The sequence below is a fragment of the Gopherus evgoodei genome, chromosome 11 (genome assembly GCF_007399415.2).
Source record: "Gopherus evgoodei ecotype Sinaloan lineage chromosome 11, rGopEvg1_v1.p, whole genome shotgun sequence".
NCBI lineage: Eukaryota > Metazoa > Chordata > Testudines > Testudinidae > Gopherus > Gopherus evgoodei.
Genome location: NC_044332.1, coordinates 57,960,594 through 57,988,133, shown reverse-complemented (window position 1 = coordinate 57,988,133; position 27,540 = coordinate 57,960,594). Strand labels below are relative to the sequence as shown.

Sequence of the window (27,540 nt, the reverse complement as noted above, 5' to 3'; positions counted from 1 at the left end):
ATGACATGGCTGGAGTCTCCTGCCAAGTCTCCCCTCTTGTCCTTGTCCTCATCTTCCTCTTTACTATTCATAACAGAGGTCTTTTTCCTCAGGCTTCACCACAGTGGTCTGCAGAGTGCTTTTGCAGTCTCCACCAACTATTGCATGCAGTGCTTATAAAAGTTAACACATCACTGTTGTTAATCTCTGCCATACCCCTTTGCCTGCAGCCCCCATGCAATCTGCTCATACATGTCCACATTTCTATGGTTAGTCCGCAGCTGTGTTTGCAGACCTTATTCTCCACACAGGGCCAGGAAGAAATCCAATATCTCCTGTTTACTCCAAGCAGGAGCACGTCTAGTGCATGGAGCTGGCATGGGCGGCTGGGCAGTTGCACAGAACAAGAGAGAGTTGCTAGATGTGTTTGCAAGGTGGGCAACCAGGAAAAGGCATTTCAAAAACATGTTTGGCAGAGGAGATTAAAGGGGTGCATGGTTTCTGGTCTCTGTGAAGCCAGAGCAGTGACATTTAACAGTCAGACATCACTGATTACTGACCTCTGACCAGATTTGATTGTGGTCTGAGGATTTGTACTTTGCTGATGAGACTGCTGCAAATCGGGTTGGTAAGCTCCATATCTGATAAGAAGAAATGGAATTTAAAACAGTGGCAAGTGCAGTCACTATTTCAGGGAAAGGGGCATTGTGGGACAACTGTTGGAGGACTCTCAGAGTCGACACAAGTCAGACAGTGTCTACGCTCACTGCGTCAACCTCAGTAGGTCAACTATGATTCTACTCCATTTTGGGGAGGTGGTTTTACTGTGTTCTTGTCTAAAAGCAATAGATGTTCCTTGAATTAATGTTCTGCTGCTTTTTAATATGTCATTTTATTATTGTTATTATTGCATCAGGTCATTTATTGCATAATGATTTGTATTTACTTTTCTAAATCCTTCCAGAATTTATTATTTGGGTTTAATAGCATATTTTTAAATTGGGCATAACCAATTTCCATGTAAAAGTTTGGCAGAGAATTGCTGCATGTTCACTTAATTCATTTTTATTGAACCAAGTCCAGATTTTAAGTCAGGAAGAAGTTAGATATTAATCATATTTGAACAGGATCATTAAATTTTCCTTTACCTACTAGAACAGCAGGGTCATTATAGAACCATGAAAAGTTAGCTCACTTATTAATCTTTACAATTACATAAAAGTGATCATTTTCATAGTACTTAAGAATAGCTATTGCCCATTATTTGAAGAGTATGTGGGTATATTATAATATAATGTAATATAATATATTATTATAGATGTGACCTGTGACTCATTGGTCTATTCACTGACACACAACTCACTGTGAAGCTATTTGTTTGAGCTTGGATAATCTTTAATTGTTTCATGCTCCTCATGCTCATTTGTGAGGCATACCAGTGAATAGCAAGATAGTGAGGTATTAATTACCTCATTATTACTTAATTATCATTATTGCATACTTAATTTTTATGGAGAATTATAGCATAAAGGAAGGCATATTATACTGCCCACTACTTGAATGACAGTGATAGCTAACGTAAGTTAAAGAAAATCAATCAGAAATCTTCACTATAGATTATTATCTGGGGTTTTTTTCTTCCTTCTCCAGCAACCACATCTCATATTTGACTCTGAAACCCAACAGTTTAAACTGGGTTCTTGTTTCAGTGGACTAATCCCCTTCCATAAATCATGTTCAAGTGCTGAAATAATTTGCACATCATTTAAAGTGTATTTACTTTGAAACATTCACCTCAAGCCCTTTTGTATATCCTTTCTCTCTAAAGATTTGTAGTATTTGTTTTGTCCTCTGAGGTATAAAAGACCTGGGTAAACTTTATTCCTGTTGTTTCAAGATTAGTGAAATAAAATACATATTTATTCAACTGGGACTGAAAGAAGCTTTAGTACAGATGATCATACATATGACCCTTGGGAATGTTATAATATAAAATGTCTGTCTTAAAATCTCTTTAGATTTGTTCAAAACAGTATTGAAAGACTTAAGTTAAAAAAAAACCAGCCACACATGCATCTTTTACACACATTTCTTTTTTGTTGCAAAGAAGAGAGTTGCCATATATTTTGTTAACAAAGTAAATTCCTATTGATAGAGGAACAAAATTCATACAAGGGCAAGAAGCTATCAGACATTGAACAAATAGTCTGACTTTGCATCCACTGAACTAAAATATACACTATAATGATACTGTTTTTATAGGATGCTACATTTTGAAAAACCTATAGAGCTAATTTAGAATAACTATATAATGTCTCCAGGAGAATCATGAAGAAATTATGAACAACATTTCAGAAATGTAAGTATTAGTAGAGGCAATTATATTCCAAGATTTTCTGTATTCTCAGTGAAAGATTAACTTATTTGTAGCTGGATAAAAATATTTGCTTCTACTATACTGCTTTCAAACCCTGTTATCAAACATTGGTTGCTCCCAGTTGGTGCAGTCTTTGCATGCCTCACCAAGTGAACTCTGATGTATTTTCTAAGGTGGACCTTGATTTCTTTTTGCATACTATTGTGGATCATAATATTTTGTGGTACCTTCCAGAAAGATTTCATCCCTCTCAGCCATACATCGCCATTTGCATCATTTTCTATTTCCATTCCCCACAATGAAAGAACATGTTTTCATTCTTTTACTGGTAGGTGCTAAAATGAGCTATGGATTTTCATTACTATAAGAGATATCTTCCACTACTGAAACTTTGTCTTCCCCACCCATTCAGCCACAACAGAGAAAACAGAGAACTGGAATGAAAGGATGTAACTTATTGAACTTTGTTTTGTGAAACGGCACCAGTAACTGTAGTCTGTCACCACTTCTGTTTGCAGTAATTCTGAAATCTCTTGTAATAATTATTAAAATGACTATCCCGATGGCAATGCCAGCAAAACTGATTCTCAGATGGCATTGTATTCAGAGATTTCTCTGCTATTTAAAATTAATCCAAATGCAATCCTCCTGATATTTTGGAAGGAATGTAATAGAAATAAGAAAGGTTTTAGGTTATAAAAGTCTAAATTAAACTAAATCATGGAGACTGTAATTCAGGCTCATTACTGTCTCTTGGACTGGGTGTATTAACACTTTAAAAATGAATGTGCATCCCAGGATCTCCTGTTTGTTCCACTAGCTGCCTGCTGACATGCCAGATAAACAGTTTAAGGACAAGCATATTAAAGAAGCATGTACAGTTGGAGCACTTAAAAACTTACACTAGTCTGAAATACTCTACCAGTCCCAGGAATGTCCCCTATCTTTAAATAGGGAATTCTATTAGAACCAGTGCAGTCTTTCAAACTGTAAGAGGGTGCCCACTGTATATAATTGTGATTTGTGTAGGTAAAAACTTCAGGGAAAGCCTTCCTGACAGGAAGATCAAAGGATGGAAAAAGTCAGGTGTTTAATTAAGACCAGACTATGACAAGCCCTTATGTGGATATGCCGAGGGAGGGCATCAAGAGCTTCGCCCCCGTGCATGGCTTTCACAAGGGCCTCTCAGAATCACATTCTCTGCACCTGTGAAGACAGTCTGACCTGATCCCTCCATGTGCAGCTGCAGGACCAGTGGAGAGTTGGAGCTATAACTCAACACTCCACTTCACAAAGCCACAGACAAGAGAGTTCCTATGGTGCAGCTTGTACAGTCTGCCTGTGCACCGGTGGGATTGTCTCTCCCTGAGTTCCTCAAGGACAAAGTAGCCCTGATTCCTCCTGCTTGGGCAAGGTGCTAAATTCCACAGTTTGGCGATTACTGTGTTCCAGGTTCCCAGTAAATGTGAAATTCAAAGGTTCAGTGAGGTGGCGTTGAATAATGTTTCTTAAAAGATCATTGTAAATTGTGAACAATTTATATTCCATTATAAACACAAGAGGTGATATCCTGGCTCCATTGCATCATTCAAGTGATGCAGTGCATCCCTAAATCTATCTTGACTGGCCAATTAAACTGGGTTTATATCTTTTTGCATTACTGAAGTTGAAGCTCACTGGTAAATCTGGCCCATGGCTCATTGGAAGCCCAGCTATTCCAAAAATAAGTGCAAACTTTGCCATTATTCCACTCTACCATATTAAAATAAGTTTCCATCTTCTTTTAAAGTTAGTGGATGGAACAATTCAGTGTTAAGATTTTAATTACATGCCATTTAAATGACGTGAAAATGCAAGATTCTTAGGAGCTGTGCAACATGGTGTCCAATAACATTTACCATAAATAAATATCAAAACAGTTTATAATTCTCATGTGTGCTGATGAACTATGCACTCACACAATTATTGGTAGGGAAAAAGGCTTAAGAATTATCATAGGTAACTAATGAAGATGTCTTGTCCACCCCACAGAAGCAGTTTAAAAAGCAAATAGATATGGATCTCTGCTAGGTAAGCCTGTTTACATAACATAATTGCCTTCTACTGAAAGAAACTTAAGCTCTAGTAACAAGAGTCAGACACAGTGATGCCTGAGGAAGGTGGGGAGAAGATAACCAAAGACTGTGGCGTTGGAAGTCAATGGGGACTTTTCCATTTACTTCTATATTAACCAAAATTAAAGCAGGGTGCAAAATGGATAGAGAAATGTACTGAAAAAATACATGATCTTGAGGGTCCTTCATTTTGATTGGTAAATGCTGTGGTGCTCTCCAGGTGCAACATCAAAAAATGGGAGTTCTAATTTCCAGCTGAACACTTGTTATGAATATAGTAGTATGGCAAAAGTGACATCATTGACACATTTAAATCCTACAAACCAACTGAGAATCAGACAAAGAAATACTAATTCACCTTTTAGAAACTTTCACCTAAGCAATTTGAGATTTTGAGAAGGCGGTAATTAGATTTCTGGATTCAGTCCCTGGGAAAATGAAGCTGAAAATCAATAAAATGGTCAGATTTGAGGGGAAAGGAGGGAAATAAATGGGCAAGCTTAAGGAGCAAAGAGTTGAGAGGTAAGGGAAGGAAAATCAGATGAGGAGAGGCAGAAGCACATTTGGCTTGCTGTATCATTTGTAAGACTTTTGCCTCCCTCTGGAGAATAGCATTAGATATTCCCACTGGAAGAAGTAGGATGCCAGACTAGATGCATCAATGGTCTCATCTGGTACGACATTTTTTTCTGAGTCATTTAGGTATGGCAAAATGTAGACTACGAAAGGGAGCTATTATTGAAGTGCTTTCTGTCCTTAATGGGAAGGACAGGATACCCAAATGAAAAATGTTCTTTGACACTAACCTTTTCTCCCTCCTGATTATTAGTACTGAAAACTCAGTTAGAAAGCAAGAAGTGTACTTTTCTGAAGCAATTCTTCAATGTTGAAAGAATCAGGGATATATAGTTTGTCCCCACCCAAGTTTTAGGTTATTCATAGAAATAAAGCTATCATATTCTGAGAAGAAATAGTCACAATATCTTTGAAACACTCAGATAATAGTACCATAAATTTGGACAGTAAGACTTCAGAAGAATAAGGACTCTGATTTCTGCTTACTTATTCATTGTAAGCTTGGAAGGTTTCAGATATCAAGCACATATAGAGTTTTATTGCTTGATAGCCTAATTGCATTTGTATTATCTTTCTCCTTAATAATATTTTTTTCTCTGTGTTGGATTTCATCCAAGTATTGTACTTCCATGAAGTAGTTTTCTGTAAAATGTTTTGCTTAAACTTTGATGCTTAACACGTGAATGTTGTCAGAAGGTGCTGTTTCCTGATAATAGAATTTCCTTTCTACAGTACTTTGCTTACATATATTAGAGCTCTTGAAATAAAGCTTTTTGTGCACAAGATAAGCTTTGGATAAGCATCTCAAGTTTTGAGTGCTTATCTGAACCATATCCAAACTCTAACGTTTGTCCTTCATTAGTTGTTTTGCTTCTCACTTTAAAGGTTCAATTATGCCATTAAGTATGTTTTTATATAGGTTAAATCCTGCTTCAGTTTATCAGCTGAAGCACTGATTTTAAAACTAAAACCATTCTCCTTTAGGCCAGGACTACAGTTGGGATTTGCTCCAGGTTTAGGCTGTAATTGTTCGAATGTTTGTACATTCAATTGTATTTTAATCAATACAACATATATAATAACTTGGATCAGAAAAGTAAAGTGAAACTCATAGTGGTAAAGATCAGTCTGTCTATGACCTCTGCAATCTGTGAAAATGAATATAGGATTTAACAAGAGCTTTGGTTAAGGAAAGAAGTAAAATTACTTCTTTAGTATATGAAATTTTTCTCTTTAAAAGAACCTTTGTTCAATTACACGTAGTAATGATTTACTTGGGGTAGAGATAACTTGATAAAATAGAAAGGACACAAAATTAATAATAATGTTTATACAGAAAATGGAGCTCAGCTCTTTGACTAGCTATTCCTTGACTACCTTCGAGACAATGGTTGTGGGTCCCTTCTTCACAAGAAATTCCATTTGCCTTGTTATGGAAACCCTGCTGCTGACTTCTTATTTAAAAAACAAACACACATCCCTTGGCATTTGCTGTTTCTTAGTATGCTAACATTCCTTGGTATTCAAATAATAATTTTTAATATGAATAATACCGTGTGTCTGTAGCTGTTCATTGGAAGGAAACATCATCTTGTTTGTTCTTATAACATATGTAATATAGATCAAATCCAGTCCTTCACTCTATGGGTTGCACTAAAAAGATCATTTGGGTCTAGAAAAAAAATAAGATTATACACATGGTGGTACAACTGGGTGAATAATGGGAAGAATAATGCTATCGATATTCCATCACATTTCTAAATGCGTTTAATTCATCCCTTTTGTGTTCACTTTGAGCAATGGAGCACTATTGACAAAAATATCAGTGAAGAATGATTTTCGTGTGATAATATTCCTTTTGAATGGCCCGAGTTCAGCAGGGTACTTAATCACATGCCTAGCTTCCAAACCCCCGAAGAAGAGCTCTGTGTAAACTCAAAAGCTTGTCTCTCTCACCAACAGAAGTTGGTCAAGTTAAAGATATCACCTCACCCACCTTCTCTCTCTAATACGCTGGGACCAACACAGTTGCAACAACACTACATGTATCTTTAAGTATCTGAGTAATCCAATTGCAGTCATGTATGGTAGCTAGAGAGATACAAGGAGTACCAAATCTTTCCTTGCCTCTGCAGGTGGTTAGTTTGTGCCCCAAAGCATGAGATCCACTTACCTTTAATTACAAATGGTAACTTACAGTAAATTACAGATAAAATCCTACAACTGAAAATGATGGAGGGACTACAGCATCCATTTGTCACAATTCAGGGCTACTGCACCTGTATTGCCCTTCCGTGGTTCAGCCAGGTCGCCCACTTTAGGCTTCCAGATCTGCAGTCATCACCTCTCTCCATGCTGAGCTGGGTTTCTCCAGGCTGCATAGTCCCTTGCCTACACTGTGTGTTTCCCAACAAACCAGACTGTTTATACAGGTCAGTGTTTGTACTTTGTTTTCTCTGCAGAGGCTATGAACAGTTATAATTGCCCATTTATAACCTCTTTCTAAGTGTTCACATTTATTCGTCACATGAAAGCATTAGAGAAAACATTTTTAAAAGAATAAGAGAAAATGCATACATGCCAATAAGCTTATCAGAGACCATTCCAACTCCAACAAGGACCCTGATAGGTGATCAGTCATTCAATCACACAAAGTTTTTTCTGTGGTCACAAGTTCATCACTGCTTTAGCTCAGGACAAGAATCTTCTTTCTTAACTTTATACAGCATGGGCCTTTGATTTTTGTCCTCAGGTAACAGGCTATCAGCAGACAGTGGTTCTCTCCCCAGTGTATAGCTTTGAAAGGTGAGAATTTGCATTCCCCAGGATTCCCTAGAAAACCCACTTAACTTTTGTTTGTCCCAAAAGTTCCTCCTTGTCTGGCATATTGTTTAAAATAGACATCTGAAGCTCATAACTTCCCAAAGTTTGTTTGGCTCATGAATCCACCCCAGAGAAGTTACATGAGATCCCACAATTACACATAAACTTTGTGTTTAATACACTGGACTCCAAAAATACTTAAACTTAATTTAATATTTTTTTCCCAAGGATATTGCAGGAAATTGCCCTATCCCTCATGCACAGCCCCTTTAAAGTCGGTGGGGCTCTGTGATCACAGCAGTCCATCTATGTATTGCCATGGTATACGGACCCATGTAACTTATCAGACCATTCAACTGAGAAATTTAATTTAAATTATGAATATTCACAATCAATCCATAGAGCAAAAAATTGAAAAAGTATTTATTAAGTGAATTCATACAACAGCTGCATCAATATCTGCTCACACCTATTCTACAAGCATGAAAAAAAACAGGCTACATTCTTTCAATACATTTTTGTTGTGAACAACTCTGTGATAATGTTAGCCAGTTCCTGGTTCTCTTTTTTGCTCCTTTTTTGGGGAGGCATGTCCATACTTGTTACTTCTTGAGAATTCTACATAAAAAAAATTCTTATTCAACTCATGTTCACATTCATAGTTTATAAGGGCAGAGTGGACCATTGTGATCATCTAGTCTCATCTCCTGTATAACACAGGCGATGGGTCTTTCTTGTATTAATTTCTCTATGAACTAGAGCATATCTTTTAGAAAAAATTTCCAATCTTGATTTAAAAATTGCAGGTGATGCTTTTGCTACAATGGTTTAATACCCTCGCTGTTAAAAATTTGCTACAGGTGAACTTTGAAAAACATATTTTGGTCAAATACTACTTAGCTTTTCCTTGCAGATATTAAGGTGCTTTACAAAAGCATTTTATAGATTGGAAAATGGAGGCACAGAGACTGAAATTGACTTGAGTGAGGCTACCCAGCAGGCTAGTGGCAGAACCAATAGTAGAATCCTGGTCTCTTAAATCCAACTCCAGTGAAGTTGCTGGATGTTTGTTTCTGTTTTTCTGGGAATTTTATGTGCTGCTCTGTTGCTTTTACTATAGAGAAGTGCACTGAAGGAAAAAAATGTACTCCATTGTGTTTCTGAATTTTGTGGGGCACATAGAGCTGCCTGCAGGGCGGTCACCCACTAGCGCCGCAGCCAGGGCTGGGCGAAGCTGCCCAAGCTGCCCAGGGACCACAGCAAGGTGGCCAGAAGCAGCAGCAGCAGCAGGGCCATAGAGGGCAGGGTGCTACCATGCGGGTCCCGCTTCCAGGGGTCGCTCCAGGCACCAGCATGCCAAGCGCATGCTTGGGGCGGCAAGCCGTGGGGGGCGTTCTGCCAGTCGCCATGTGGGCAGCAGGTAGGTTGCCTTTGGTGGCATGCCTGCGGAGGGTTTGCTGTCCCGCGGCTTCGGCGGACCTCCCGCAGGTGTGCTGCCGAATCTGCAGGACCGGGGACCTCCGAAGGCAGCCTGCCTGCCGTGCTTGGGGCGGCAAAATACCTAGAGCCGCCCCTTCCTGCGTCCCACTCTCTGGGGCTCCTCTCCTTCTGGGGCTGCCCTGCCCTGCTCCTCAGCCCCCTGCAGGGACGGTCCTCCAGCTCTGCTCTCTAGGGTTCTGGCGGTCCTGGAGGCGGGAGCCCCAGCTGGAGGGACCCTGGGCTAAGGTGCTGCCCAGGAGCCCTGCTGCTTATCCCGACGGCGGGGGGGGTGGGGGGGGTGGGGAGCTCAGCGCTAGGGTGGCAGGAGGTGCGGGTGGGGAGGGAAGAGAGAGCCCAGAGCTGCGGAGGCAGGGGTGTGGGTGGGGGAGGACACTGGGGGGGAGAGGTGAGAGCCCAGGGCTGCAGTGGAGGGCAGCCAAAATTTTTTTGCTTGGGGTGGCAAAAAACCTAGAGCTGGCCCTGGCTGCGGGAAATGCGGCCAGCATATCCCTCGGCCTGTGCTGCTTCCAGCAGCTCCCATTGGCCTGGAGCAGTGAACCGCGGCCAGTGGGAGCCGCGATCGGCCGGACCTGTGAACAGGGCAGGTAAACAAACCGGCCAGTCCTGCCAGGGGCTTTCCCTGAACAAGCGGCGTCCCAAGTTTGGGAAACACTGCACTATATGAACAAAACAGATTCACTGATTTCTGGCATTGTGATTTGTATACTTAAATAAATGTAATGTATACATGACATAATGGCATTGTTAGGATGGCGACAATAACAACATGCAATCAGCTTTCAGAAATACTACATTATTTTTCCTCCATATAAAAGCTACAAACAACTAATGCAAAATCTATGAGTGCACCTTCAGTTTGTAATGTAAACTTACAGTGAAACTAATATGTACCGTCAATTTATTTCCATTTATTTTAGCAGATTGGACAAACACAAACATTTTAGAAGCAGAAGAGTTTGATGCAGAAATATGAATTATATAGTTATTTCATTGCATCTTTACTGCTAATGCACATGGATTTCATGAAGTATAAGGACAGTATTGAGCACTTAAGTTGTAAGGCTGTCATATTACAGCAAAATTATATGTGCTACATAATCGTTGTTTTCTTTGTCCTATTATTTATTTCTGAGTTTGTTGCATAAATATTTACTGTTACAAATCTAAATGGTTGTTTCAACCACCTATTTTAAAAACAATTCAAACACTGAATGTAATTTAAATTCATGCATTTAGGCCTATGATGGCCTTAAGTAGTAGAAATATCTTCAAGAAATCCCTCTAGCCTCTTCTGGCTATCATCTGATGCTGCAAACAGTTTTCAGATCCATGCATAAGGTCTAAGGTAAGAGGAGAGGGTTAAGGGTCAGGATCCCTGCTTTCTATCTCTTCCTCTGTCACTGGCTTGCAGGGTTCCTGTAAAGCAGACCACTTATCTTCTCTGTGACTTAATTTACCCATTTTTAAACAGGATATAATAATAGCAATTCATAGGAATTGTAGGAGGCTGAAATAATCAGATGAAGGGTACTATACAACCATGAAGGATGAGATTGTACCCATTACTTTAGTGAGTACATAAATTAAGGAGACTCTCAAAAGATTTTGCATTCCTTGTGGAAAGAACAGGTAAAGTGCTGCCTTGCCCAAAGTGTTATAAATTGCGACACAGTGAACTGCAAATCTATGCAATGATTATACAGTACTGTATCACTGTTAGACTCACATTTCCAGTATCCAAGGGATTATGGGACACTTTCTCTATGCTCACATTTAGTATCTCACATTTGGCACAGTCCTGCAAGGTGATAAACATGCAGGCCCTGATTCTGCAAAGCACTTAAGCAAGTGATTAGCTTGAAGCATATGAATATTCCCAGTAAAGCCAATGGATCTACTCAAACTGTTAAAGTTAAGCACATGCTTAATTGTTTCTCAGGATTGGGACCAAAGTGCTCACTACCTTGAAGGATTAAACTTGTGGCTCTTACTAGTGAAATAATGGCCTGAGTAAGTGTATTGGGAAGAAGTTAGTGAAATATTGACCTATATAAATATTGTTCTCCTAGCACAAATCAGCTTCACCTTACAGGAAATGTTCAAGATTATTAAAGAAAGCATAACACACACTGCTGTAACTCCAGCAATAAATCTCAATGAAAGAGAAACTAGCATTGCTAAAGTATTTGCATTGTTTAGTGCCTTAACTTCTCCCACTGGTGCTGTTCATTCCTTCTGAACCCTTTCTTTTTGAATGCATTACATGCAATAATGTTGGGAGTTATGATAAACAGATAGGCACTGTTATAATGTATTAGAGTTAGGAAGAGGCACTTGAAAGAAATTGGTTTTGCTATACACATGATGTGAAACAATCAATAGTGCTTTAGTCTGACAAGTACTGTCAATATCCATTGTCACAGTCCAGAAAGTCGTTAATGGATAGTTCTTCAAAAACCAATGCTTTCAACACAGGTTCAACATACTCAAATATACCGTATTTGGCAGGAATTAATCATAGGTAAACCCTTGGGATTTTGTGTAAATGTTTTGTAAATTGAGAGTGAAATAAAAGTCGTTGGGAGGAAGGTAGGATAGTATTGTATAGTGTGAGGATGTCGGGGTAAACCATGTCAATAAAATCATTCAGACATATAGGGACATTTAGAAAATGTTAAACCTGTTCCTTTCTGGGTCATATAGGCCTTGTCCAAAGCATTGCTCCTCAAAAATTAGACTGCTGGAGATGTACTATCTGGTTGCAGGGTTTGTATTTAATATTCTTTCATCACATTCACACAAAGTAATCATACATGCAACCATGGTCCTGATTCTGAAAGTTTTGGAAACCTTTCCCCCCTGAAATTTCAAGCCTGAACCACCATGATGCCTAACCTGTAAACTGCCAAAACAGACCAGACGGCCACTCTTGGTGGCTCTGTTTTTTGGGAAACTCCCATATACTGTCCAAGTGTAAGAACTGTCTTTAAAGGCAGATCTCAAAAATAGAGAAATAAAGTTTAAATTGTTGCTGAAGGAGCAAGCCCAAAGGCCAGCCTCCAGTCTCGGCTTAGAGAACCCTGTATACATTGGCCTCCAAGCACACTTACACTATGTTTGTATTACACCCACTGGCAGCGGCCTATAGACCATGTGCACACACTGTAATGAAAAGCAAGCTACATATATCAGTAACTACATGTATCAGTAGCTCTGTTGGGGGGAAGCTGTGGGGAAATCTTATTAACAATGTCACCTGAAAGTGAGAACAGGCGTTCACATGGCACATATGTAGCCGGCGTTGCAAGGTATTTACATGCCAGATATGCTAAAAGTTCTTATGCCCCTTCATCTTCAACCACCATTCCAGAGGACATGCTTCAATGCGGATGAGGCTGGTTAAAAAATAATGCATTAATTAAATTTTGACTGAACTCCTTGGGGGAGAATAATATGTTTCCTGTTCTGTTTTACCTGCATTCTGCCATGTATTTCATCTTATAGCCATCTCAGATGATGACCCAGCATGTGTTCATTTTAAGAACACTTTCACTGCAGATTTGATGAAACTCAAAAGAAGGTACCAATGTAAGATTTCTAAAGATAACTACCACACTCAACCCAAGGTTTAAGAATCTGAAGTGCCTTCCAAAATCTGAGAGGGATGAAGTGTAGAGCATGCTTTTAAAAGTCTTAAAAGATCAACACTCCAATGCGGAAACTACTGAACCCGAACCACCAAAAAAGAAAATCAACTTTCTGCTAGTGGCATCTGGTGGCTGATTCAGATGATGAAAGTGAAAATGCATTGGTCTCACTGGTTTGCATTGTTATCGAGCAGAACCCATCATCAGCATGGACGCATGTCCTCCGCAATGGTGGCTGAAGATGAAGGGATATACGAATCTTTAGCACATTTGGCACATAAATAACTTGAAATGCCATCTATAACAGTGCCATGCGAATGTCCGTCCTCACTTTCAGGTGACATTGTAAACAAGAAGCAGGCAGCATTATCTCCTGCAAATGTAAAATAACTTGTTTGTCTGAGTGACTGGCTGAACAAGTAGTACTGAATGACCTTGTAGGCTCTAAAGTTTTACATTATTTTATTTTGGAATGCAGTTTTTTGTACATAATTCTACATTTGTAAGTTCAACTTTCATGATAAGGAGATTGCACTGCAGGACTTGTATGAGGTGAATTGAAAAATACTATTTCTTTTGTTTTTTTTACAGCATAGATATTTGTAATAAAAATAAATATAAAGTGAGCACTGTATACTTTGTATTCTGTGTTGTAACTGAAATCAATATGTTTGAAAATGTTGAAAACATCCACAAATATTTAAATAAATGGTATTCTATTATTAACAGTGCGATTAAGCGTGATTTTTTTTAATTGCTTGAAAGACCTATTTATAATGTAAACGCTCAATACAACCTTATAATGTGGGATACCCTTGTTATAATTGAGATGACTACATGCAGCATCCTCTAAGCATTTCATAAACATTAAACACATTTTTTTTTACAAATCTAAACCCTATTTTAATAATATTAACATACAGGTGAACCAGACTGGTTTCCCGCTATGCATTCACCAACGTTCAGTGAGGGCCTAAGAGACACGGCATGAGCTGGCACCTAGTCTGCCAGTGTCACAACTGTCTTTTCCATTGCCTGGGAGAGAATAATATCCAACAAATGGGTTTTGAAAGTTGTAACCTCAGTAATTCAATCCATTTCATCCCCATCCCTTTTCAGGGACCCATTTCATGATCATTTGCTGAGACAGGAAGTCACCTCTCTTCTGTGCTTAGGGGATAGAAGCAGTTCCAGTCCTGCACAGAGGCAAGGATCTCTATTCCAAGTACTTCATGGTCCCCCAGAAGAACATGGGATAGAGACATATATTACATCTCACACATGTAATAACTGTGAAACCCCAGCAATTCAGCATGGTGTGACTCTTGCTGGTATAATTCTTTGGTTAGATTCCAGTGATTCATTAATAATGCTCAACCTTAAGACTGCATATTCACCCTTCTCACAAGAGTTTCTTCATTTTACAATCAACCAGGATCACTTCCATTATTGTGTGCTTCCATTCATACTCTCCTCTGCCCCCAGGGTATTCTCAAAGATCACGGTTCTCATAGCCACTCTCCTGCATTGATTGGGAATAATTGTCTTCTGTTAACTCAACAATTGGCTACTCAGGATGATCTTATCATGAGGTTCTGTCTTCAGTACGAAAAACAAGATCTCTGTTCTACAGTTTTAAGCCTTCAGTTCAACCTTTAAAAGTCTACTTTGACTCCACTACAACAGATAGATTTCACAGAAGCTTCTCTGGATGCCATGACAGCCAGGGCCTATCTATCTGTGGATGGGTTCATGACCTTGAAAAATCTTATTTCAAATGGTCAACTAAGTGCTCTAACCATGGCAAAAATTATTAAGATATATGGCAACTTCTACCTTTGTAACTCAATATGCCACGTTACATCTTCAGTGCTTCCACGGATGGCTCAGGGTAGTTTTTATACTGAACACATTCTGGACAAGCATCTGTTTTTCATTCAGTTGGGAGAAGGACCCTTCAAAGTCTGTGCAAGAGTCCCTTTCATTCAACCTCCTCCTACCATTGTTATAACATCAAATGCATCCCTCTTGGGATGGGGAGCACATCTAGTGTCACACACCATGTGAAGCAAATGGCTTTCTCCAAGAGCATCTTCTTCATAGCAACTTTTTAGAATTGAGGGCAGTCAGAAGTGCTTCCACTCATTTCCTTCCACTTACCAGGGCCAAATCTGTCAAGGTCATAGCAGATAATGTGTCCTGCATGTTCTACATCAGTTATCAGGGTGGGGCATACGCTCCTTCACTTTGTGTCAAAGTAATAAAACTGTGGAACTGGTGCATAGCCAGCAAGATAGTCTCATCATCTTCCTACCCCTGAGATATACAGAACAACATCGCTGACGACCTCAGCAGGCACTTGTCCCAGAATTATGAATGGGTGAGGGGGTAATGGCAGATTTTCTCTTTACAGTGCTTTTCAAGGAAAAGGTTTCATTACAACCACATCCTAAATTTCTACCTAAAGAGTCTTCTGATTTTTATATCAACCAAGTCATTCTGCTCCCAGTTTTTATTCTCAGAGCTACATCAGACCAGTGAGGAAACTGGTTTCTATACCATGGATGTCAGAACGATGTTAGCCTTCTATCTGGAAAGAATCAAACCATTTAGAAAGACTCCTTGTTTGTTTCAGTCATGGAGAGATGCAAAAGATCCACAATCTCCGGCAAGAGACCCTTGAGGTGGATCTCTGGATATATTATCTCATGTTATGAGTCTGCCAATATCCATTCTCCTCCTAGACTGTTAGTCCTTTCTACAAGGTAGTAATCTTCTTCTATGGTGTTACTCAATGATGTTCCAGGTGTTGACATTTGCAAAACTGCAACCTGGACTCAGAAACATATTTTCTCCAAACACTGTGCTTTGGTTCATGCCTCTGTAGCTGGCAATGCAGCTGGCAATGCAGCTCTGTCTTCAGTATTAGATTCTGCTCTCAAGTTCTCTGCTCCCTTTGGGGATATTGGTGGGAGGTCATCCAAAGTGAATCACTCACAGGGATATTATTCAAAGAAGAAAGAGACGTTACTCACCTTGTGTAGTAACTGGAGTTCTTTGCAGGGCTGCCCAGAGGATTCAGGGGGCCTGGGGAGGGTCTCCCGCTTCGGCGGTAATTCGGCGGCGGGGGGTCCTTCTGCTCCGGGACCCACCGCCAAAGTGCCCTGAAAACCTGCAATGGGGGCCCCCCACCACCGAATTACTGCCAAAGCGGGACCTGGTACTTCAGCAGGGTCCCCCCCACTGCCAAAGACCCGAAGCAGAAGAAGGTCTGGGGTCCCGGCCCCCGCGAGAGTTTTCCGGGGGCCCGGCCCCCGCGAGAGTTTTCCAGGGCCCCCGGAGCGAGTGAAGGACCCCACTCCAGGGTCCCCGAAAAACTCTCATGGGGGCCCCTTTGGGGCCTGGGGCAAATTACCCCACTTCCCCCCCCCCAGGCAGCCCTGATTCTTTGAAACATGTCTCTGTGGGTGCTCCAGTATCTGCTCTCTTTCTCCTCTGCTTCAGTTTTCTTTCATGGAACTTCACAGCAGAGAAGAAACAGTGTGGTTCACTTATGCAGCTCTAAATATCCTTGGTATAGGGCACGAGGATGTCTGGAGTGCATGCACTGGCCAAAATGGCACTGCTACTGAAAATCTCTGATCAAAGGTACTCCTGAAATGGAGCACATATAGGGCACACATCTCAAAGAACTCTAGTACTGAACAAGATGAGTAACGTCTCCTTATCCTTTTGCTGCTGGAATGTAGTGTTCTGCTCTCATTTTTGGCAAGAGAAAATTTACAATGATATTTTGCCTTCTGTAGTTTTCACCTACACATTCTGTAAAGCTTTCCTGGCCCAGCACAGACAACCATGCATTCCCCTTTCATCTCTCACAAACTATTTGTGTTTCCAGTGGGAATAATCTATGCAGGGAGAGAAGGGGCACTGATACTTGCATGGGTCTTTACTGGTTGGAGCATGCTGTTTTTGAAGCATGTATGTGTAGTGCACTTTAAACAGTGCTCCAGAATTTGTTCCATCATATGTCAGAATAGCCAATATAATGGTACCAACTGAAATGCGTACTTATAATGAATATTGGAGGTGTAAAGGAATGCTGTTCAGTCACTAGGTGGCACTGTGTATAAAAAACCTCATAAAAGAGCTTCAGCTATACCTGGAAGAGCACTGAAGGATCTTATGCTGAACATATCAGGTGTGTGAGCAGGCTCTGTAACTTGTCCATATCTGGTATGCAAGATCATGACGTGGTATCAGGAGTAAACTAAAAATAGAAATGGAAGAAACATAGCAACTAAGATTGGAAACAGAAGGAACATAGCAACTAATGTTGAAACAGAAGGAACAGCAACAAACCTGCAGACAGAGGGAGTAAAGCAACAAAGGTTGCAGGATCTCGTCAACTTGCCACTCTTCAAAGCCCAGAGAACTCCAGCTTTGACACACCTTCACAATGGACATACTGGAAACAATATTTTGCAAGATTTCACATTGCAAATAAATTCCACAAAGAAAATGGAGATATACTGATATCTTCTTTAATATAAGCTATGTGGAAGCAAGCAGAACATACGTTTAAATCCTTTGACTTTTCTGAAGACAGTCACAAAGATTACCATAAAAGGCTGTTTGATGCATACTTTATACCCCCAGAGAACCGTGGTTGATGAAAAAGCTTGCTGTCGCCATAGAATTCAAGAACGAGGGGGAAATGTTGACTGTTTCATAAGAACTCTGCAAACATTGGCCAAAAACTGACTTGGGAAATGCAAAAAGAGAAAATCAGACAGACTGGTTATTTGATTAACAGACAAAAACCTTTCATAGCAGCTACAGATGCAGAGAGATTTAACCATATATACAGATAGCTATACAGATAGCAAAGACATCAGAATTAGTCAAACAATAGAACAAAAGGGAAAAGCAACTTGAAAAATCTGAAACGAGCTTAGAAGCTACAAACAGAAACTTGTGTGTTAAAAGTGATTATCATAAAATCCCAAAGGAAGGAGAGAGAACTCCTAGGCTAAGGGCTTGTCTTCACTATTGAGCTAAATTGATGCTGTTGCCATCAATGAAGTGACATCAATTTAGCGGGTCTGGTGAAGATGCGCTAAAGTTAATGGGAGACTGCTCTCCATCAACTTCAGTATGCCACCTCAGCGTGTGTCTCCTGTTGACATAATGACATAACACAGTGTAGACGCCGCTTTAAGTTGATGTAAGTTACGGAGAATTAAGTTACCTAATGTTAGATCGACTTGCAGTGATAGTGTAGACAATGCCTAAAAGGGACAAGTTCCAGTCTACATGTGAAAAAAGTAACATCCCAAGATAAAATGCATGTCCAGGCTGAGGTACCCAGTGTAATGAATGCATGAAATATGGACATTTTACAGCTGTTTGCCTCACCAAAGCAGTCAGACAGTTGACTCATATTACAGACAATCAAGAGCCATTGTTTCTGGGTTCTATCACTTGTGATGATATAGAACCTGCCTGGAGACTGAAATTGAATTTTCATGGCAAGATGATTGACTTTAAAATGAACTCAGGAGCTGACATCACAGTCATCTCAGGAGGCACTTACAATCACCTTCAATCCATCCCATAGCTGAAGTCACCACACAGCTCTGGCTAGCTCTGCAGGTATTTTGAACTGCATGGGCCACTTCACCATAGAAATAACTTAGAAAGACAAAGCTATGCATTCAGAGTTCATGTGAACAAAGGATCAAAGACCAAGAGCTTCTCAACTGCAGGGCTGTAGACATGGTGGGCTTAGTGAGAAAGGTGGAGGAACTCTGTGGAGAATTTGATATATTGGATTTTTGAACGGAGATCCAGTACAAATCAACTTCAGAGATGATGCTGTAAAACACCTCTACCAGACAGACCTTGGAAGAGACTAGCTGCAAATTTATACCAATTCAGAGGACATAATTACCTGGTTGTAATGGACTATTTTTCCAGTTATACAGAAACATAGTGTATTTGAAATAGCTAACATGTTGCAGTGTTATCAAGAAACTGAAGTGCACTTTTGCTGACATCGATATTCCAGAACAACTAGTAAAGGATAATGGACCACAATTCACTGCAGCAGAATTTAAGTCATTCATAATGATTTTGATCATATTACTAGCAGTCCACAAGTGAATGGAAAGGCTGAGATAGCTGTATAGACAGCCAAGAAAATCTTACAGCAGGAAGATTCATTCATTACTCTTCTGAGTTACAGATCAACACCAGCAGCTACTGGATGTAGCCCAGCACAACTCCTGTTGGGAAGACAACTCAGAACTTCTATTCCAACTTTGGAAAATAACCTATCTCCAAAGTGGCCATACATAGAAAGAGTAGCTAAATTGATGAAAAGGGTAAAAGAGCTTACGAACCCTTTTACAACATATGTCAGTCAGTTGGAGAACTGCCAGGTCTAGAACCTGGTGACCGTCTTCTTGTCATATTGGGTGCAGAAAAAGGATGGACAACTCCAGCTGCCATAAAAAGAATTCAGGACCCAGATCATATGTAAGTGAGAACGACACGGAGGAGTTCAACAGAAACTGTTAACATCTACAGTTTGTTTCTCAGAAAGAACAATCAACAGAGCAGCCTCTACAGATGACAGATGCAGAACAAGAAGACAAAGACTAAAGGATTCCAAATTGACTGTAGCCAGTCATTTTAACTAATGGACAGCTAGATGGCCAAGTTGTTACGTGCAGTTGGTAGTTAATCTGTTTGAGTTTGCCAACTTCCATTAATGGAAGATCTTCACTAGTCACACCCGTAGTCTGAAATTTGAAAAAGTAAAGTACTGTAGAAAACTGTTTGTTATAATCTTTCTGTTGTATAACTACACTTTTCCATTTGGAAACAACATATAGCTCTCTTTGCATTTCCAAATATAAAACAAAGCCATTATTACATGGGGATACCACGAGAGCAGCGGTTTGGCAGGAAAAAAAGATATTTCTAAGCAAGATCCCAGCAAGAGTATTTCTAGCCAGTGCTCAATTCTGGATCATATTATTCAAACCCTTGAATTTCTGGGAGGTTTCCCTCTGGTGACTTGCATGTGCTTACCAGTATAATATAAGAAACTCATCAAAATTGGCTTTGCTGTTGTTTTTCTCCATGCTATATATAATCTAACATGGAATATACAAAAAGTGTCTATGACAATAATGATTCCTACCTCTAGATGTAGTTTTAACACCGTAGTTGCTGTATCAGGTATAAAACTGCACAGCTGGAATAAAACATCTTTCTGTGCATAAGTATTATTTACCTCACACATTGAATTGTAGATCCCCTATCTAACTGTTCTTCAGTGTGAACCACATTGGGATCTGTTAAATCATCTTAACAAATTCGGTGTTATAGTCAGAGCTAATACTGAAGTAAAAGCAGGCATTATGTGAATTATAATTTATAAGTATTTCAGAATCCTGCAGAATGAGAAATGTGGCAGGCGTAAAATAACTGAGTGGTTTTACTTGTGCCATATTTGAAATGGGGAGGCTGCACCCTGGGAAAAAGGAAAGAAAAATTGAACTACTATGGAGAGAATTAACTTAAGCCACATACCCACAGTCAGAAAACTAAATACAATTCACTTTACTGTTTCAAAGTACCCTTAAGATGCACTACTGGAAACATCCATTTGTTATTCTTTTTATAGCAAGGCTGAGTGACTTGGAATTTTAGCCCATCCTTGCCAAGGATTGCCTAACTTTGAACAAAAAGTTCTAAAATATAAAGTGAACAAAAGAGTCAACTATCAATTGAACACTAATCTTTATATTCTATGATGCATAGCCCTAAGAATGCTACCATTAAAAATGTGAAGTCTGTTTTTCATAGATGATGGATTATTGTACCAAGCTGTGTATTTTCCAATAAAGTGTTGTTTTATTTGTCCTATGTGATTACTAGTTTGTGGAAGTATGTGTGGGGTCATTTTAGTGCTGTGGGAAAATTGAACACTCTTCTGTTAAAATCAGTAGTGAAATCAGAAGCAAACTATGCTCTGATTATCATAGGCATGTGTTTAAACGTTGCTTTCCTTAATTGGTTATGGTTATATTTACTCAAAATGAACAATTTGGCAAGTTTTACTCCCTTGACAAAAGCAAAGCGTAAACCGTTTTATAAGGTTGGCTGTCAAAATCAGATTTGTAATATAAACCACATTATTCCAGGATTTTGTACTGTTCTTTAAGAGGACCCTTTAAATCATCACTATTTTATAATTGTGCACCTTTTAGCATTCTGTTTTTATTTATAACCAATGTGAAACTGCTTGCTACAAAACCTAGCTTAATCTGTATCATGATTTTCCTCTATAATGTTTTTCTCAGATCCTTCTAGTGAGGACTGCTGCATCTTGGGGGAGATTTTATGTGGGGAGAGGATATGTACTTCTATAACCACACTGCCATTCAAGTTATGATAGGAGAGGGGCCCTGAATGCTCCATAGAAGCCCTGCCACTGGAGGGCTGAATCATTCCTCTTAGAGGAGCACACAGAGGGAACAGTAAATTTGTGGATCTCCTCTTCTCCATGAAGAATTGGGGATCAGCTACCTTTCTGGTGAGCAATTATGTGGGGAGGTGCTCTCTGCAGTCCAAGGTCCATGAAAAGGAATGAGCTGGAGAATGAGTGGGCCAAGACACAGATCTCATCCCCCTTCAGCCCTGGAGATCTTACTGGAAAAGATTGTACAGTATCTTACTATATAACCTTTTGTTCACAGCCCTCTAGGTGACTTAGGGACTGCCAGAGCCAGGACACAGGGAAACTAGAAAAGCCTTATGAGGGGCAAAAAAATGGATATCTCTGGCCTCCCACAGATCTCCTAGGATGTGTGAGGTTGGGGAATCCTCACAGAGATTTTCTCACCCAGAATCCCTACTCACTGCTTTAAACACAGGATGGAACAATACAGACATGGAGACGTGCTGAATGCTGAAGTAGGGAATATTTTGCGGTCCTGGCAATGCCTCTTGCCATCAATAATGCCAGTTTAGGGGGCTGTGACAGTTCTCTGTGAACACCCCAGCAGACAAGAAGTTATAGCTGACTTGCATCATCACGGTTTGCTCCTGTGGACTCTCAGGAAGTGGGTCCCACATCTTGCTGGCATAAACCACAAGAGAACTTGGCCCAAAGGTTTCTCATCACAGTAAATACCTAAATATAATAAAATGAAATATTTAGAATTGGAACACTTTTTCTTCCATAAATTAGTGCATCTTGCTCATGTTTCTTGTCATTAAGCCATGCTTTCTACAATTGTAATAACAATAATGGGATGCCTAATCTGACTTGGCAAGGGGATTCAGACCAGCACCAGTGCTATGTCAACCCACCCCTTCTCATAAAAATAGTATCCCACTAATAACATATAGCACACTTCCAATTGGAACTTTCAGTTGAATAATCATCCATGTGAAACTTTTGGGATTCATGAATGTTTCACAAGTAAACTGGTGGCCATCCAAATATGTATTAACAATAAATAATATGACTCCATGAATAATATTGAGTGAATGCATCATGTTTTTTCTCACAAATATTAATTAAACTCTTTGTACTATCCCACTAGCTATGCTGCTGACCTACTGTGTGATTTCTCAAGGGTGGACATGGCCATTGTTTTCCAAGAAAATTTACACAAAGTACTACTAGTTTTAAAAATGTGGCTTTACTAGAAATTTAGATTTTATTTTCTTTATTCTCCAGTTTTCAGACTGAACTACAGTGCCTCTGATACAAATGACAGAAATCGAGTCAAAAGCAGATTAAAGAAGTTTATCAACCGAAGACCCTCACTGAAAACATTGCAAGAAAAAGGACTTATTAAAGGTGTGTTTTATCTATTTTTCTGATTAAAAACTGAAAGTTCATTAATGAGTGTTCTTATTTCACAATATGTTCATTTCTGTCACCAATTAAATGCATAGGACTATTTGGATTTTTCAGGTACTTCTTGCTAAGTATTTTTTCTGCTGTGTATCAGAGAACTCATGCAGTTTTGTAAGAGTTTAGCTTTTCTGACTAAAACAACATGTAGTTAAATGTATCTCTGTATTGCTTGGCTTCTTCTGATGCTATTTTGGTGTGCATGTTCTAGAAACTCTCACACTTCACACAATTGTACACCATCTACATTGCAAAGAAGAATGTTATACACCAGGCGTCAGCAACCTTTGGCACGCAGCTCGCCAGGGTAAGCACGCTGGCGAGCCAGGCCAATTTGTTTACCTGCCATGTCTGCAGGTTCAGCCGATCGTGGCTCCCACTGGCTGCAGTTCACCACTCCAGGCCAATGGGGGCAGCGGGAACCCATGGCCGTCACATCCCTCAGCCCGCGCTGCTTTCCGCAGCCCCCATTGGTCTGAAGCAGCAAACCATGGCCAGTGGAAGCCGCAATTGGCCGAACCTGCAGACACGGCAGGTAAACAAACAGGCCTGGCTCGCCAGGGTGAGTCACATGCCAAAGGTTGCCGACCCCTGCTATACACCTTCATTATCTAACCCATATATCTAGTTCTTTGTAAGATAATATTATATATATATTTAGAGAGAGAGAGAGTATCAACCAACAAGAGGTAACTATGTTTTTTCTCTAACTATATATATATAGTTAGAGAAAAAACATAGTTACCTTTTATATATACATTTAGAGAAAAAACATAGTTACCTTTTGTTGGTTGATCTCAGGAATGCAGTTTTCCAAAATGTAGGTATTGTTAGCTTATAACTGGTGGTATTCTGACCACCAGTGGTCAAGCAAAACCATATATTCAAATATCTTCTGGAATTGTGCTTGAAAAATTTGAACACTCACCAATTAGTATGTGCAAAAACTACAACTGTATATGCAAACTGGCTAGATATGGGTTCTTTGCGTCAAGGCCTTGGCACCCCTTGGGTGCCAGCAATTCTGAGCCAACAGCAGTCAATTAGCAGTCAACAGCTTTAGAGTTTAAACCTACCAGCTTTGCCCAGGATCAAGGTGGTGGCAGAAAGCTGCCATCACCCAGCCCCCCACAGTACACAGAGCAATGCTTGGGATCACCTCAGGATCTGACCCTTAATATTTAAAATATTATGGGGCAGATATTCACAGTTTGGCACACACAAACATGTGCACATACATTCTTGATTATTTTTGAGAGATTTTTTTAAAATGCCTAAAGGATTGAAGAGCACAACTTGCACTGAAAGTCAGTGAGACTTGTGATTCTAGATCCCTTAAGCACTTTTGAAAATATTCCCCCACAAATACATGAGGTATTTGCAAACATAAATTAGTCACACACACATTTATATGTGCAGTTGTGTGCCTAACTTTCAGAATCTGTCCCTAATCAAATATTGTATCCCAGTATAATATGTAAGGGGTTTGGATGCCACTTTAAAAAGCACAATTTGGGTTGAGGGTGGGATTTGAGTCCATCATTTTAGTTTGTTTCAGTTATTACAGTATCCATGCAGAAGCTTGTGTTGTAATTTATAGTCTTTTAATTTCTGTATTTAAGAATGGGGTTTTTTCAGTTTAAAAAGTGTAGCTGAAGAATCTCCTGTGGCATTACACAGGGATCAGATGTGATCCCTACTAACAAATCCAGATTCATTAAAATAACTCAAATCCATCCTCTAATGTATCTTTGTAGGAAAACCAGATGCATTTGTTTTCAGATATAGTTGCATTAGACTCCTGATTCACTAACATAACCTGGTTCTAATTGGGATGTTCTTGTATGGAAAACCCAGGTGCATTATGTTCTGCCATAGAGAGTAAGGATCTGCATTCCCTAGCAGAGTTTTAATAATAAACTAATGTAACTGTACAGAAAACATGTTAGTTTTCTTCCAAAAAGATTCATTAGGATTAGGTTCTGGCCATGCAAATGAGTCAGGATTCGTTAGCAGGGCTTAATTCCAATCTACAGTAAGTCTATGTGAAATGCTCATTTGATAAGGTTCCTTCATTGTCTTTAGTGGAGTTTATCCCTTAATCTGTTATAATGTTATGAAAATGTAGTTCCAGTTCTTACACACAGACTACTTTTAAATGTTAATTTTTAGGCTTATGTTACAATATTTTAAATAGCAAATTGCAACTATCCAGATTAAAAATAAAGGGCTTACAAATTTCATGTTTTAAAATGCATCTATTTTTTTCCCTATAGGTGATCTAAATGGCTTCAGAAACATAGCAAAACTCTTTCCCCTATTCTTGGAGGGTGGGGTAGGGGGAATGTTGACCAATTTTTACAAGAAATTCATCCAGCTCTGAAGACATACAGACTAAGTTTAATCCCAGAGGGGAATACTTCTGTCAGAATTATAAATCCCTTAAAATAATTAATACTTTCTATAGCCTTGCAGGACATCACAGTGCCAAACTTATAACAAAAGCTGTTCTATGGGCTAGTGATATAAATATCTATGAAGCATGTGGTGAGAATTACACCAAAGCAGTGGCACTGTAGGTGCGATGAAAACCTTCACTTTTCATCAAGTGCCATTCATATTTGCCAGGGGCACTAGAAAGCTCTCCAATCTGTATTGGTTTTTTTACTTTGTGTGTCACACTGGAACCAAAACTCCAATAAATTTAACACGTAAATTATAGGCAAGAGTGAATATATTTTAAGGTGGTAAGTTCACTTAAATGCAATCCTCTTCTCTGTTTGTCAGTGATGTGTGGACTCTTAGCCAGAGGACTCAACACATTTCTCAACTTGGGATATATATGCTTCAAAATTAAATTGTAGTTTTTAATCCTAGGGTACTTTGATCCATCAGTACAGTTATTAGAAAATCTGGAAATTATGTAGTTGTCACTTAACCCTTAACAAAACTTTGTTTTAAAGAAACCTAAGTACTGCATGAAGGAGAGTGGCAGATTCAGATGGAAATGTGATTTGCACATGTATTTTAAATATAAGGTTCATCACACTCTGAAATGGGCACGGTTATTTTTCTTGCTTTGCACTATCCCACTTACTTTCAGCGTCATCTAATTATTTGGGCACTAAGGTCCAGATTTTTAATGTATTTAGGCCCATGAAGATGCAGATAGGCGTTTAATGGGATTTTCAAAAAGCACCTAGACGACTGATTCAGTGGAGCATAGGCATCTAGACACTTTTGAAAACCCCTCTAGGCCTCTATCTGTATCTTTAGGCACCTAATAACTTTTGAAAAACTAGGCCTACATATCTTTCTGTGCAGAAGTATATAATTTCTTATGGAAACCTTAAACAATTAATGCCATTAAAATGATATGGACCCCGATCCTATATAAATGAATTACATTCCTGTATATAGGATCGGGGTCCATATCATTTTAAGTGTTCGTAATACTAGACCATAATGATTTAATTATTCTGGAAGGTTGCAATATAACATTACTTTATTTCTTGACATTCAGAATGATAACACATAAGAACCCAAAACACAGAGAATGAAAGCAGGGTGCTCCCTAAGGCAGAGAGGCTCAACCCACCCCACCTTGTAGTAGGCTTGCTCTTTGCAGATTAACTGCACAAGACCCAGATCATACACTTCCCTACAGAGCCTCAGAGTCTGCAAGCAGGACCAGGAATCACTTCACACTCAAGTGATGGCTTGTAATTTCAACACAACTTCCACTACAACCCTGCCCTCCACGTAAACTGAATATATAGAAACTGCTTTTTTTAATGTCCCCCAAAACCCAGTAATTGTAAAATTGCTGTTTTGATGCTCATTTCAGTCTCTCTCCCTCTCTTTACCACTTTCTTCCCCTCAACATTTAAGAGGGTGTAGAGCAGATACATTTCTCAGCATAGGCTTTGATAAAAATTTTTAGCACTCCAACTCTCCAAATTAAGTTGTAGCAGGGATAGGTCAGCATTTATTTGCCTTTGGAATGCACTGCACTGCATCTCATTCAAAGCTTTGTATTCTCAAAAACCTGTGGGGATAGTACTACCAGGCCACCTACTCTTTTTTCCAGAATTAGAACAGTGATGTTCCATTTTTCCAATGGCACTAATATTTTTTCCACTGGTGTACTTGTGCTTTTATTTTAATAAAAACATCTAAGAAATTGACATTGTAAGAGTTCTGTGAGATCTTGCATACATACACACCAAAAATAATTAAGCAGTAATATTCTGAATGCGGCTGTGACTTCTGTGATCTTGTTCTAAATGTTCATTTTACAGCTGTATTGTCTCCCATTTTCTGGGTTTCTGCAGCTTAAAGTCAATAACTCAGACTTTGGGCTGCACAAGCTGCATGTGAAGAGTATGTCTGTCAGGCTTCTGGTAGTGAGCAATTAATAGCAGAGAGCAATTAACAGCAGCTGTAGTTATCATTTTATATCTTACAGTTTTGTTAGTATCCATGCCATCCCCTTTTGGTGGCTCATTTTGTATCAGCATGCAACGCTGTCACAGACACCACCATCTTGAATAGAAAGTTTAATGCATAGATATCAAGAATGTG

At 39.4% G+C, this 27,540-nt stretch overlaps 1 protein-coding gene across 5 annotated transcripts in view; it reads left to right on the top strand.

The window, feature by feature from the left end:
• The window catches only part of ARHGAP15 (Rho GTPase activating protein 15), a 469,173-nt gene that overhangs the window by 261,234 nt on the left and 180,399 nt on the right, over window positions 1-27,540 (top strand). For all 5 annotated transcript variants that reach the window (XM_030580810.1, XM_030580811.1, XM_030580807.1 and 2 more), the window contains one exon: window positions 22,777-22,899. In XM_030580810.1, the coding sequence (XP_030436670.1) occupies window positions 22,777-22,899 (123 nt within the window). The remainder of the gene's footprint in view (window positions 1-22,776; window positions 22,900-27,540) is intronic.